Source organism: Arachis duranensis, chromosome 6, assembly GCF_000817695.3.
Source record: "Arachis duranensis cultivar V14167 chromosome 6, aradu.V14167.gnm2.J7QH, whole genome shotgun sequence".
NCBI classification, from domain to species: domain Eukaryota; kingdom Viridiplantae; phylum Streptophyta; class Magnoliopsida; order Fabales; family Fabaceae; genus Arachis; species Arachis duranensis.
This window is the reverse complement of record NC_029777.3, coordinates 109445389-109459990: the sequence shown is the minus strand read 5'-3', so window position 1 is coordinate 109459990 and position 14602 is coordinate 109445389. Positions and strand designations below refer to the sequence as shown.

General features: G+C 28.3%; 1 protein-coding gene across 4 annotated transcripts; it reads left to right on the top strand.

Annotated features, from left to right (window-relative positions):
* Window positions 1-6370: 6370 nt before the first annotated feature.
* On the top strand, window positions 6371-10944 carry LOC107495782 (phosphatidate phosphatase PAH2). Of its 4 annotated transcripts, none has more exons than XR_008010371.1 (12): window positions 6371-6505; window positions 6974-7683; window positions 7770-8018; window positions 8128-8201; window positions 8304-8388; window positions 8618-8704; window positions 8781-8853; window positions 8979-9022; window positions 9117-9245; window positions 9599-9694; window positions 9981-10087; window positions 10547-10944. XR_008010371.1 is itself a non-coding variant. In XM_052262680.1 (11 exons), exons 2-11 carry the CDS (start codon window positions 7003-7005, stop codon window positions 10026-10028), a joined length of 1566 nt encoding a protein of 521 aa, XP_052118640.1. In that variant the 5' UTR covers window positions 6589-6673; window positions 6974-7002; the 3' UTR covers window positions 10029-10035. The 4 variants fall into 4 exon arrangements, 1 of the variants encoding a protein (XP_052118640.1); XR_008010369.1 differs by lacking the exon at window positions 6371-6505 and adding an exon at window positions 6593-6673; XR_008010370.1 differs by lacking the exon at window positions 6371-6505 and adding an exon at window positions 6690-6804.
* Window positions 10945-14602: the final 3658 nt, after the last annotated feature.

Here is a 14602-nt window from a genome sequence, read left to right as displayed (position 1 = left end):
TTAATTATTTAATTAAATATATTGTATTGAATTCTTTAATTTGTTTGATATAGTCATGACCAATCTTAGGAGAGACAGCAAGCCAACAACAGAGCCTCGGAGTGAGCAACATATTATTAATTTCTCTTCAATTCTTTCAAACTTTCACATTAACTAATTTTTATAATATTNTTAACTAAAATAAATTTTGATTATTTTTTATTAATTTTTTTATTATTAAATATTTTTGAACTAATTTATGTTTCAAATTTTGAAAAGGTGGGGTTTCATGTTGAGAAATCTAGAAGAAAATTTCATTACGGTTAATTTCTTCTATGCTTGGACATATATGATTAGTTAATTAAATAAGAAAAACTCTGACTTTATTTGTCTTCAAAAGAAATATTTATAGGCTTCCACTATAGATAGTGCCTTAGTGGGATTGTGATTATATCACATAATATAAGGTGGATTTACTCAATGCTGAATTATTTTATTTATTTTAATCTAAAATAGTAGCTAGTCTATCTTAAATAAATTAACTAAATTCGAACTAATTTGACTCAAATTAAGTAATCTTACTATGGAATAAAACTCTCTTAAAACTCTCTTAATTCGTAAAGCGTGTACCTAAAATTTCACTTAAAACTTAAAAGAAATAAATAATTAAGTTCAATAAATTAAAGTATTGAATCATTTCAATTAGTGTGAAATATCCTCTCCTTTTTAAAATCAATAGAAGAAGGTGTTGTTTACATAATCCTAGTCCTTAAATTTGAGGATTTAAAATTTATTAGCGATTTTTGTGATGGATTTAGAGGAGGCTACCAAATAATTTCATTTTGTAGCGATTTTTTTTATAACCGTCGCAAAATGTATTCGTTTTGTAGCAATTTTTGTGGCGGATTTCGAAGAGATTACCAAATGATCTCATTTTGCAGCGATTTTGCTATAACCATCGCAAAATGTCGAGTTGGTGAATATTTAGATACTCGTTTTGCAGCAATTTTTTATTAACCGCTGCAATATAATTTTTAACTTGATTTTTTTTATTTAAACATTGCCTTGTTTAAACTATTCTAGTCCTCGCTTTTTTTTACTGAAAAACATGTTTCAAACACTGCAACTTAATGCATTAAATAAATTTTTAATTTTGTGTTACATAAAAAAAATTCATTAATTAAACAAAATATTTATAAATCAATAACAAAAAACAAATTTACAAATAAATCAGGTTTTCTCTTGTACTATCAGCGCATTTTGAGTTTGTATTCAAGCATAAATGATAACAAAAAAATCAAGTACACGTCCGAATTCATAAAGTCAAAACAAAGTTCAATAGAGCATAAAAATCAGAATTACTAAAGTAGACAAATAAGTATTGAGTCAAAATTTTTCATCAATATCGTATTGATTTGGTCAGAAAACGTGATAAAGAATTTGATAAGTCATCTCTAAACCATGACAACTTGTTCAGATCGAAACCCCTTTTTGCAGCATGTACGTCATTTTCTCTATATTGGGTGTTTAAAATTTCATTGCCTTTTTTTTAACCTTATCAAACTTAACATTCCTGGAGATGTCATATCTATCGAAAGAGATAACATCTAAATCGTTTTCTGAATCAGTGCCTATTCAATCTAGAGTGTCAACATCTATTTTCGTAAATATTCAGTTGACACTGAATACATGAACATGATTATTTGATGTAGTGTTAAGATGTGATTGCTCACTGTATTACACACGTGAATTGAGTCATTAGTATTGTATAAAAGACTCATCTATCTATTATTATTTGGACAGGTTAAATTTGTTACATCATGGGATCAGTTAATTATTGAGCGAGAAAGGAGAACACAACTTGGCATAGGTGCTCCCTAATTGTTGAAATTGTGATAAATACTTTGCTTCTTTTTCTTGTGCAATGAACATAGCTAGCCACTAGCTATTCTACTATGTCATTTTCACATATAGTGCATACATTTCGAACAAATTAGAAAATCATAGTTCTTGAATTATATTTCTTTATTTAAGAATATGTTATTAGTTAATAAATTATTTATTATTATTATATATATAATAAATTTTAAATTTTTAACATTTACTTAAGCGGTTGAGTAAGCTAATCATTCGATCAATCTAAGTTGATTTATTATATTTGTAGCTAGGTATATTATATTTACATAATTTTAAATTAAATTGGATTGATTTAGTAGTTAATTCACTAATCTATTTTAGTCTACTTAAGTAAGTGTCTGGAGTTTGAATCCTGTTTTGTGTATGTAGCAACCCACTAACTAGTGACAAACCTTTAAATAGAATTCTGATCAGTAATAAATTAGTCTTTGACTTATTAAATTAAAAAATAACGTAAAAAAACAAAAAAAATATTTACATAATTTAATTAGACAGCATCTTTCCTTTATTATTAGTATTTAAATTTGTATTGTCAATTAACAACATCTCCCACTCTGTATCATTATATTTCAAATTAAACGTAGTTAATTAAAATATATATTAGTTGATGAAGTAGAGACAACCACCTAGTAAGTTTCCTAATCATGTTTGGTTTGTTATAATTCAACAAAGTAAGAATTTTAACTTCAAACTTTCACATAATAAAGTAATCATGTGAGATTAACCAAGATAGAGAATAAATGTATGTCTTGATTTTCTAACTATAGAGTATTTCAAATTCAAGTTTTGGGTTGGGAATAAAGTCTTATTTTATTGTTGGTTACGATACTTTCAATAAATTTACCTTTGTCACAGGCTCAGAGCAAGTCAAATGATTAATTAGTTGAATTTTAATATAATAGAGATGAGATGCCAATAATAATTTTATTAATAACTCTCATATGTTAACTTTACTAAAATTAAGTTAATTAGCCTTATGTCTTTTATAATTAATTTTAGGAACTCACTAAGCCTAACATATTTGAAGTTTGAATTTATATTAGAAGATAATAAGAGTAAATAGTCAAATTAGTTATTGAAAAATTATTCGTTCTCTAAATTGGTCTCTAAAAGATATTTTTAACTAAATTTGTCTTTTAAATATTTTAAATTAGTCATATTAGTCATTCTGTCACATTATTTGTTAATGGTGTCAAAATTTGCTAATGTGATATATTAAGTGACATCTAACACACATTTAAAAGTTTTAATTGACTATTAACATGATTAATTTATAAAATTAGATAAAATCAACTCTAAATTGAGGGATTCTAATACCTTAAATTTTTCTCACACTTAAGTTTTGATTTGATCTAATTTCATAAATTTATTATGTTAATAGTTAATTAAGACTGATAGATATGTGTTGAAATATCATTTAATGTGTTACATTAACAATTTGATACCATCAACAAATAAAATAACAGAAGAACTAACATGACTAATTTAAAATTTTTAAAAGACAAATTTAATTAAAAAAATCTTTCAGAAATCAATTTAAAAAACGAGTAATCTTTCGGGGACTAATTTGTTTATTTATTCAAGATAATAAAGATGATTCTGACAAATTATTGACATAATTAACAATTATTGATAAAATAATTTAATAATATGATATCAATTTTTTTGTAACTAGAAGACCTAGAATTCCACATTTATTGTCCCTCTATTTTTTAAATAAGGCCAGAATTTTAATCTAAGATAAAAATATATTTATGCATAATTTAACTAAGATTGAATTCATTTAATTTCTAAACCTAGTTGTTGAAGGAAGATAGGGAAAAAGTCAAAAAGAAGATGAAATAATCCCAAGTTATAGAGCCCCACACATAATGTGAAAATTAGAAACACACGACCCGGAAAAGTAGAGGTTATTTCTTAATCATAATTATATTTGTGAAACTAAAAGAAGGAAATCATTAAAATCAATAGATATATGGACGTGATGATGTCAGCATGACAAAATAATGAAAGTTCTTAAACTTTTGTACAACAATTATATGACAAGAGTTGACAACAATGTTTATAAGTGATTATTATGAATTTAATTTCAATGTAACGATCAACTAAAAACTTTTATACGATTATTTTATTATATTAATGTGTTTAAATAATTTTTTAAATAATAAATTTAAAAATTAATTATTTTTGTTGATGTAATAATTATAAAACAGAATTAGTTAAGTGTATGCTATGATGTCTATACTTACAACTGTTATAGTGATTATAGAATTTTAATAACTATTAAAAAGTATTATTAAAATTAAAATAACATTTTTTTACCATATAAATATAATCATTGTCTTTTAATTTGGATTCAACAAAAGGATAGAAAGTTAAGTCAAACTTAAACCCATTTTTCTTTTAATTCGTAAAAGGGCGTCAAAATATTTTGTACCCATTTTGTTTTTGTGTTTTCTTTTTTTTTGGTCAGAGAGAATGGGCCAAGAAACCCAAAGAAGAAAAACAGCAACACATACATTACCTGATCAATTCAAACTAAAAGCACTACCAATATGTGCATTAAATTTATACTCTCGTGACACTGAATTGTGGGCCAATATTTGTAAAAGGGCTTCAAAATATTTGGCCCAGTTATCCATGAAGCTTGTTGACCAAAAATGTCTACCAATGAGTGGGCCTCTAATTGGGCCCATGTCATACTCTTGTGACGCTGAATTTTGGGCCAATAAGCCTTTTCAAATTTTGTGTGACAATGACATACTCCTGTAATTCATGGCCAAAAAAAAAATACATTATTCAACTAGTGCCAAAGAAAGAAATATTCTCTTCCATTAGTAAATTACAATTTTATATTTAAGCCATGGTGGGGACTGCATTATTACATTAACGGTTGATAACTGATAAGTAAGAGGCAAAATTATATTGTTTTCTTTTTCATAAAATATTTACATTTTTCCTTAAATGAGTTTCACACCAAAAAGAAAACATATATTTATCCTTGATAAATAATGTTAACACGCCACTGAACTAGTTCAAGAGCCACCAATTTCTTTAAATTTAAGGCATAAAAGCTTTTATTTTCTAACTTTTTTTTCCAAGCTTTTCAGCTAGTGATTCAATCTTCCTCCTAATCGTTCCTTATTGTATTCTTTTTTTTTTTAACAAAATATACTCTTTGACTCTACTTGAACTCTAAAAGCCTTCTTATTATTTAATGTATTTCTATCAAGTATTATTAGATTAATAATTTTTTTTTCTGATGTAACAAGTTATTATGAAATTCAGACGTAATTTTTTCCCTTCCAAAATAACAATTAGCTGAAAATTAAGTTCTACATTTGCGTTTGAAAATTTGTTTTTGTAAAGTAAATTGATCTAATTAAATTAATTAGAATAATAATCCCTTTTTACTAAGTTAGAATCTAATGATGTTATATACGGTCACGTACCAAAAAATACACAATTTACAAAAAAATTCTTACATTTATGAGTGTTTTTTAAAAGACAATGGTGGAGTGAGTATTCAGTAGGGTGTTATCGGTTCGGTTTGATTTGGTTTTGGACTAAAAAAATTAATCGAATTGATCTATTCAATTTTTATAGAGTACTAATTAATCAGTTTGTTATTTGTGCAACAACAGAATCGAATCAAATCGAATCGAACCAAAAATAATTTGGTTCGGTCGATTTTTTCGGTTTTTAAATTCTAATTAACAGAAAATTAATTCCAGTAAAATGATGTTCAAAACAATCAATAAATTGAAATAACATTACATTACATTTAAATTCAACAAAATTTCAACTCATTCCAACAACTAAACATAAAACAAACACATTTGTTAAGTCTAAAATTTCTATTTTAATGCATTACTAAGCCATTTTTTTAGTTTAGTCAGTTTTTTGTCGAACTAACTGAAAATCGAACCGAACCGATCGGTTTAATTTAAAAAAAACTGATTTTTTTATTTTCTATTCGGTTGTTGTAAATTTCGACTCGATTTTACGATAAATTTCAGTCCGGTATGATAACTTACACCTCTAATGTAGAGCATATCCTACAAACACAACAAACAAGCAAAATAAAAGATTAGTACATTTTTATAACATTTAATTTTAAAAAATAAATATATTTTTCATATATTGTCCATATAAAAATAATTTATACAAACAATAAAGTACGTATTATTATATAAGTGAAATATTATTTTACCTAAATTTTAATCTAAATAAATGAATAAAAAATAAAGCAACAAATTCTAAAATCAAATTTGGCAAAAATAAAGTAAAATGACAACCTAAGCTGAGTTTAGTTGGTTGACCGAAGGAATAAAAATTGAAAATCAAATTAAGTAAAAAAAGACAGAAGACGAGAACGTGAATGTGAATGTGATGTTGTTGGAGTTGGACCCTCCATTGAATTGAATTATGACAAGTCTTTTACTTAACTAAACTAAATGGTTTCTATGGTTAAGGAAGGAAAAGCCGCAATATTTTCTTTACCGTAGCTGCATGGGTCCCACCACCATCAAACTCCATCTCTCTCTCAAACTGCCATGTTTTTTGGTTTTCCGCTTTCACCTTCTATTCTCCGACCCCAACACCCACTGTAATTTTTTCAATCTTTTTTCCTTAATCATTATTTTTATTATTATTCATTTGTGGAATCTGATTAAAGCTATAGGGATATTAGGAATATTCTTATTATGCATTTCATGTTCCTGTAAAATGTTGCGGTTGGCACATTGGAATCATTCAAATAGAATATTCTTTCATAGTATTGGCGCTTCCTTCTTTTAAGTCATGGGTTGTTGGATTTGATGTTTGAATAATTAATGATGTTTCTCTGTCCAATTTAAGAACTGGGTATTTCTGTGTTTTGGGAAATATATTTGATTTCAACTAAAGGTTGGTTTTTGATGTATGAAGTTGCAATTTTTAAGGAAACTAGACATACCCTTTTGGCTTTTTTGTGTTTTCTATTGTTGTAATGTTGAGGTTGGTTTGAATTTTGATGCATTCATTTGTGTCTCATTGGAATGATTTTGTTGTTTGAATTTGGATGAATTCATTTTAGGATTGGAGTAACTGCCTTTGGTGGGTGAAATGCAAGCTGTGGAGAGGCTAGGGAGCTTTATCACCCGCGGAGTTTCGACTGTTTCAATGCCGTTCATCCCTTATGGTGGTGCTGTGGACATTGTTGTAGTTCAACAAAAAGATGGCAGCTTCAAGTCCTCTCCTTGGTTCGTTCGATTCGGGAAACTTCACAGGGTTCTCAAGGCTGATGAGAAGAAGGTTAGCATCAGTGTCAATGGATCCGAAGCCGGTTTCCACATGCACATGAACCATAAAGGGGAAGCCTTCTTTTTGAGGGATACACATTGTGAACAACAAGGGGATGAAGATTCCGGATCTAGCGAATCATCATCGTCCGGCGAAGATGCTGATGTTGTCCTACCATGGGGCAGGAAGAGGAATTTCAAGTCAAAAAGTTGCAAGTTTGATCCGGATGGATCATTTGTAGCTGATATGAATGCCTTAAACAATGATAAGATTGTGGACAGGACTAATTCTCGCGGATCCCGGCTATTTAGGCTTGTGTTGGGGCAAAGGTCCTTCAATGGGGAAGTTGATGAAGATGCAGAAGACTTATTGGAACGTGCTGAGATTGCAGCCAACCTTTTGGACCTCAAGTGGTCTACGAATCTGAAATTCGACCAGCTACCTCGTCGAGAAAGAAAGAACACTAGGGGTGGTACCTTGGAGAATGGTTTACATTCATCAAAGGTAAACCTCCTGTTTGGTTCTACTCATAAAAATATATGTGCACAGATTGATTTGGTTGAAAGTCTTGCATTGATGTTCTTGTTTAGGTTGATGATTTGCATGCTCAGCAAAGGGATTGTTCTCATAGTGTCCTTGATATGTTTGATGTTGCGGACTTTGAAAAGCTACCTAAATTTCAAAAATCTCGCACCATTAGTGTATATCGGCCACATCGAAAAGCCAACAAGGTTAGGGCAGATACCCCAACATCTGAACAGCTAGCATCCTTGAATCTGCAGGAAGGAAGGAACTTGGTAACCTTTCGTTATTCTACAGCTATGTTGGGGACACAGAAGGTCTGTGAATGCGAATTTCCTTCTCCTTTATGTTTGTTTCTTTAATTGAAATCTCTATTTTATTATTCTTTCTTGTATGTTAATTTATGTTTCTGCCATTGATTATCAGATTGATGCTCGGATATATTTGTGGAAATGGAACACCCGAATAGTGATATCGGATGTGGATGGAACAATTACAAGGTGAAGATAGATATCTTGTTGAACAAGAAAGCTTTTATTTAATACATAATAAACTCAAGATTCAGATTATGGTGTGACAATGTAAATTTCTTTATCTTGCAGGTCTGATGTTCTAGGTCAGGTCATGCCTTTAGTCGGAATCGATTGGTCACAAACCGGTGTTGCACATTTATTCTCTGCTATCCAGGTTGGTTCCTCTGTTTCATGTTTTAATTGTTTTTGAGAGTGAAACATGTGAAAACATTTTGTTGCGATATAACCAACTTTACTGATCATATATGCAACTTGATGGCTTCTATTTAATGGTTCCAATGATTATTTAGTTTAATTTTGTAGAGAGCATTATGATCAAAACTCTCCTTTAGATTGTGACAACAGTCTTATGATTTTTGTTCTGTCTATATCACACATCGCAGGATAATGGATACCAACTACTTTTTCTTAGTGCTCGTGCAATTTCTCAAGCCTGTCATACCAGACGATTCCTATTCAACCTTAAACAGGTGATGAATAAATTAAAAAGCATGTTTAAGACCTAAAGAAGTAAAGAGAACAAATTTACATATTGTTATAATGCAGGATGGGAAAGTATTACCGGATGGTCCGGTCGTCATTTCCCCGGACGGACTTTTTCCTGCTCTGTATCGAGAAGGTCACTAGTCTACACTTCTCTCTCGAGCAGTTTTGTTTTATGGTTCAGTTTTTTTCCTTCAATTAACATGTATGTTCTTGCCATATGAACTATGAAACCTTATCTTTTTTACATCCTATTTTCAGTTATCCGGCGAGCTCCTCATGAATTCAAAATCGCATGCTTAGAGGTCGGCTTCTAGCTGTCGGTTATGATGACAATAGACATTATTCTTTAATAGTTTCTGCATGGTGTTGATTTAATTTGAATTCTGAGGCATGCAGGAAATAAGGGCACTTTTCCCTCCTGATTGCAATCCATTCTATGCTGGTTTCGGAAATAGGGATACTGATGAACTCAGCTACCTTAAGGTTGGAATCCCTAAAGGAAAAATCTTCATAATCAATCCCAGGGTAACTCTTCTTATTATTCTAAAATAGATAATGGAACCTTTATAGTTTATAAAATTTTCAAATTAGTTGACTTTTCCTAAGTTATAAGGACTTGGTTGAAAATTTTGATAAATTGTTATAATATAATATGGATTTGTTCAATTTCATGATTGCATTGTTTAGTAACCATATCCTTAAAACTATGTATGAGGTTTCAGTTACAAACTTCAAAACTATTAGAACCAATCTGGTAAAAGAAACTCAACAAGTTTATAGGGACTAACACATTTATTTGATCATAAAGAAATGCTAAAATTTCTTGAAATGTTTTAGGCTTGACAAACTTCCATTGTTATCTACGTCTGTGTTTTCAGGGAGAGATTGCTGTAAATTGTTTCGACGCGCAATCATATCCTTCTCTTCATGCCGTTGTAGATGGAATATTCCCCCCGACAGACTCGTCTGAGCAGGTTTACTTATGAAAAAAGAAACTTTTATGTGTGCGCGCTCGTGTGAATTTTATGCTTTTCCTTTGATCACAATATCAAATACTTAACAAGTGTTTTGATGGGGTTGGATCATTTTACATTTGTACTGATATGTGTGTGGCCCTTCTCCGAATTCGGCTTTAAGGCAGGATGCTTGTGCAATGGGCTGCCCTTTTGATATGTATATCTGATTATTGGTTAATACAAGTATTTGTTGGGTAACTTATTTCTTGGGCTTGTTCTTGTTCTTGCCTAAACTTGGTTGTAGGAGGATTTCAATTCATGGAACTGTTTGCGGTTGCCCTCGGTGTCATAAATATTAGCAGAATTAAATCTCTGTCTAGTTGTGGCTGTGCTGCTTCAGGAATTGTACAGGTAAATACGGTTTTCGGCTTGAAATAATCAGTTTTACTCTGTGATTATATTTATTGGACTCCTCAACTTCTTAGCTATTGACAAGAATTCAAAAGCTACTCATTGCAAAGTATTTGAACTTGTTATTGTTTGTGTGTGGTGTGATGTGATTATGTGACTAATTTGGAAAACATGGTGTTTGGATGATTATGTATATTTTGTCCCCATAATTCGTTATCTTAGATTGCGTACTAATTAAATTTAACTGTTGATGATTTCTGGATCCGTCACTGATCACATAATAAGGTCATGTGAAATTTTAACACGAGCGGATTGGATCCATCTCCGGGTTTGGACTACTATAGGACATTGAATTTCCTAATGTCTTAAGAATTATTTGAAAAGCTATAGCTATGTTGGTGTATTTTAGTAGTTGTTTAAGCACATTTTGATTAAAATAGAAAATTGTAATTAATGCAGGTGAATCTGTAGCTATGGCCAATGACCACAGCATTGTAAAGATATATGGATTGAATTGTTGGCACTTATCAACACTCCATGGATGGGAGATTTGTGAAGAAGAGAGGAGGAAGTGTCTTCTAACCAATAAGTTGTTCTAACCAATGTCACTATCAAGCACAGCATATAGTATTAGAAGGGGGAAACAATAGTGAGAAGAGAGGAAGAAGTGTCTTTTGTTTCTTCTATATTGTACTATGCTCCACTTTATTGTGTTGAGCTATTGTTTTCGGGAAAAAAAGAGAGAGAAAATCAGAGGAAGTGTTTTAACACCTGTTTTCTAATTTGTGTTTTTGACATAATTTTTTTTTTCTTTTTTGTTATGTAAATCAACATTTATATGTATCATTTATGAAAGTGCAGGCTGTATTTTTGGCAAGTTGCCTGTATCTTGCATCAAAATTAACTTTATGTTCCAAATACCCCAAAAAAAAAAAAGAAAAATATTTGTATTCTACCATAGATATTAAAATTAAGCGTGTTTTTCTTGACTACTCTAAAATTTAACTTAAGAAGTAATGGTAACATTATATTTATAAATAGAGTAAAATATTTTTTGTCTTCAAAGATTTGGGGTAAGTTTTAAAGTTGTTTTTAACATTTAAATCATCTTATTTAAGTCTTAAACGTTTCAAAATTATCTCAATGTTATTTTCTCGTTAGTGATCTGTTAACAAAGTTAACGTTGAGACAAAATTTAGATGATTTTAAAACATTAAAATCTTAAATAAGATGAAAATATTGAGATAAAAACGATACATTACTTTTAGAAAAATTATCAAATTAAATAAAATGATAGTAAATTATCTTAAGATTTTTACTTATACTTATAGAATGGCTAGTAGATAAATTTTCGAAAAAGAAAAAAACATGATACATACACAATAAAGTATAAATTATATATTTTGTCTCTATAAATTTTATTTAATTAAGTTTTAAATAAATTTTATTTTTTTCTTTAATAATTTCAATTTTTACGATAGACAATTATTAATTTTATTTTTTTAATTTTGTTCTTAATAAAAAACAAATTTATTGAAAGTAATGTGGTTAAGAGTAAAATTAAAATAATAAATATATTTAGAATAAAAATATTGTGATTAAGAGTAATTTATTAGATGTGATTAAAAAATAATTAAATAATTATCTACACTAAAAAATTAATATTATTAAAAAATAAAACTAAAATTTATTTCAAACTAAAAGTAAAGTTTATTTAATATTAAATAAATTTGGTACATTAGAGATAAAAAGTATCATTTATACTTTATTGTATATATATTATGCTCTTTTTTTTTTCTTTTTCTAAAAATTTATCTACTAGTCACTCTACAAATATTTTATAATGAGTAAAAATCTTAAATTTGTAATACAATTTATCCCATTAAAAATTGACTTTTAATTTACTTGATTTAGTAATTCTTCTAAAAATAATGTATCATTTTTATTTCCAATATTTTTGTCCTATTTAAATTCCTAATATTTTAAAATCGTATTAATTTTGTCTTATTATCAACTCTATTAACAAATTAGTAACAGACAAGATAACATTAAAAAGATCTTAACGATTTAAATGTTATAGACAATTTTAAAACTTATAAATACCGTAGAAAACTAAAAACACATCTTTTAACAGGCATGAGACTTGCAATAATAACTAACTCTTCATAGAATCTAACTGTAAATTTCGGTTTAGATCTAATTTGATCGGTTTTAATGCATACCACAATAATATCTAAGGATAATTTAATTATGGAAACATGTGAACGAATTTGCAAGTTGTGAGAATGCTCCATCACATAAACACTTGAAAGTAAAATTTGTGAATCTAAAACAAAAACATTGTTACACAAAATAAAATGAATTCAAATCACATATCATAATAATTACATTTCCCCTCAAAACAATCAATATAAACACTCCATTGACTATCTAGATGTTAGAATAAAAATATGGTAGAAACTCAGAGTAGTCAATTTTACATAAATGTGATACTTGAGAGTCGTTAGATGAAAATTTAATCAAATCAATTAAATTATTTAACAGTTCTCAACTATCAACTTTACCTGAAGTTTACTGCACCTGAATTTTCACCTAAAAACACATTAATACAAACCTTTTTCGTTTTTAATATAATCTACTTAGTGATCCTAATGTTCAAGTGCTTCTCAGCAAGTTGAGCCAGCTTTCTAAACTCGCCATCATCGATGAAACCGTCGTGGTCCGTGTCGGCATACTTCAACACCCTATCGCTCTTCCAACCGGCGAACAAGCCTCCGGCCGTGAGCCGGAAAACCTCTCGCAATTCCGATTTGCTAAGGCGGCCATCGCCGTCTTTGTCAAATGATGTTTTCAACCATTGCTTGAATTGTTGAAGCGTCATAACTCTCTTCCCATCACTATACACATTCTTGTACTCTATAAACGCCATAATAATAATTAATCAATCAAAATCACAAACAAAGGTTGATGTGTTTTGTTTGTTGTAACGATTTTTTATTTGTTGAATGAAGTATGTAGGTTTCTATGGGAAGGGTTTGGTATTTATATGTAAATGTTTGTGGATATAATATTAGTAATGTTTAGCTTTTGTATGATAAACATGCGGCAATGTTATAATATTATTATTTATTTGCAATTTGTATTTTATTTTTCTTTTAGGGTGAGAATCTTTTTCGTTTTTTTCTTTTAGATCAGAAGAGAAAGAGAAGATGTTTTTAATTATATATATCTAGTTTTATATTGATACTCAAATATTAGATACTTGTATTACTAATTAAGATCTTTTCAATTTTTATTTTTTAAAAAAAAAGTGGAAAATAGATATTTTTTTTTGAAATAAATTCGTACATAGATACATGGATGCATGTTTTTGCTTTGTTGATTGATGAACATGAACAAGAATCGTTGATTATTCTCTCTATAATTGTTAGCTACAAAGTCTAGTGTTTCATCTGATCAAGCTAAGTAATTCAACATGAGTATTGATACTTCCCGTCAAGAAAGTCTTACACGTTAGAATCTTTTAAATTTCTAAATATTAAAGAGCCAATACTTTAGTGAAAAAATAGAATAATTAATTAGTATTAATTTAAATGTAAAAAATGATATTAAAAATTATTTTTTTGGCCAATATTAACCAATTTTTTAAAATTATGTTAATTATCTTAAATAATATTAAACTCTAAATAATAAATTTTTAGTTTAAATCTTAAATTATAAATCCTAAATTTTAAATTTTTTAAGAAATTAAAATTTTTAGAATTAAAAAAATAATTAATATTGATTAATTAAAAATTTGTTTTCTATATATATTTTCTGTTAAATAAAAATATTAGTTATTTAACAATTTTTGTTAACATATATAAGTGATTAAAATATGAAGATCAAAGAAATCGTATTATATATAATATAAACAAGCTAGCTAGTTGGTGGCAGGCTAGGTTCTTCAAGCGGAAGCTCAGAAGCTTCGGCGGAGATAAAAAGTATAAGAATGTATGGCTAACCCTAAATTAAATTAAACCAAGCAAAATTGCAAACTAATAATAGCTTTTGCTTTACACATCGATACGCTGTATAAGGACAGATACTGTGTGTTGCAACCTCTTTAGGAACTTTCTTTAGGAACTTTATTATAAGTTTTCTTTACATTTCTTAAATTATGCATGTAATGTATTATCTATCATGGGCTACATAAAAGGTGGACACTAAAAGTTTTGTATTTTGATTTATTATTTTTTTTAAAAGAAAATTATATTCGTGTATACGAATAATCAATTGTGTGTTGTCACACTTCACTAAAAATATTTTTAAATTTATTACTTAAAAGATCATAATTAAATAAATAAATCTAATTAATTAGGTTATCGTATAAGATTTTTCACACATTATTAATATATTAAAATTATTTTTTTTAACTATCAATTTGGTTCAATTTTAATTTTTATTAGAAAATTTTAAATTCTAATTAAATTTTAAATTTTATATTGGATTATTACTTCGTCATTTAAGAAAAAA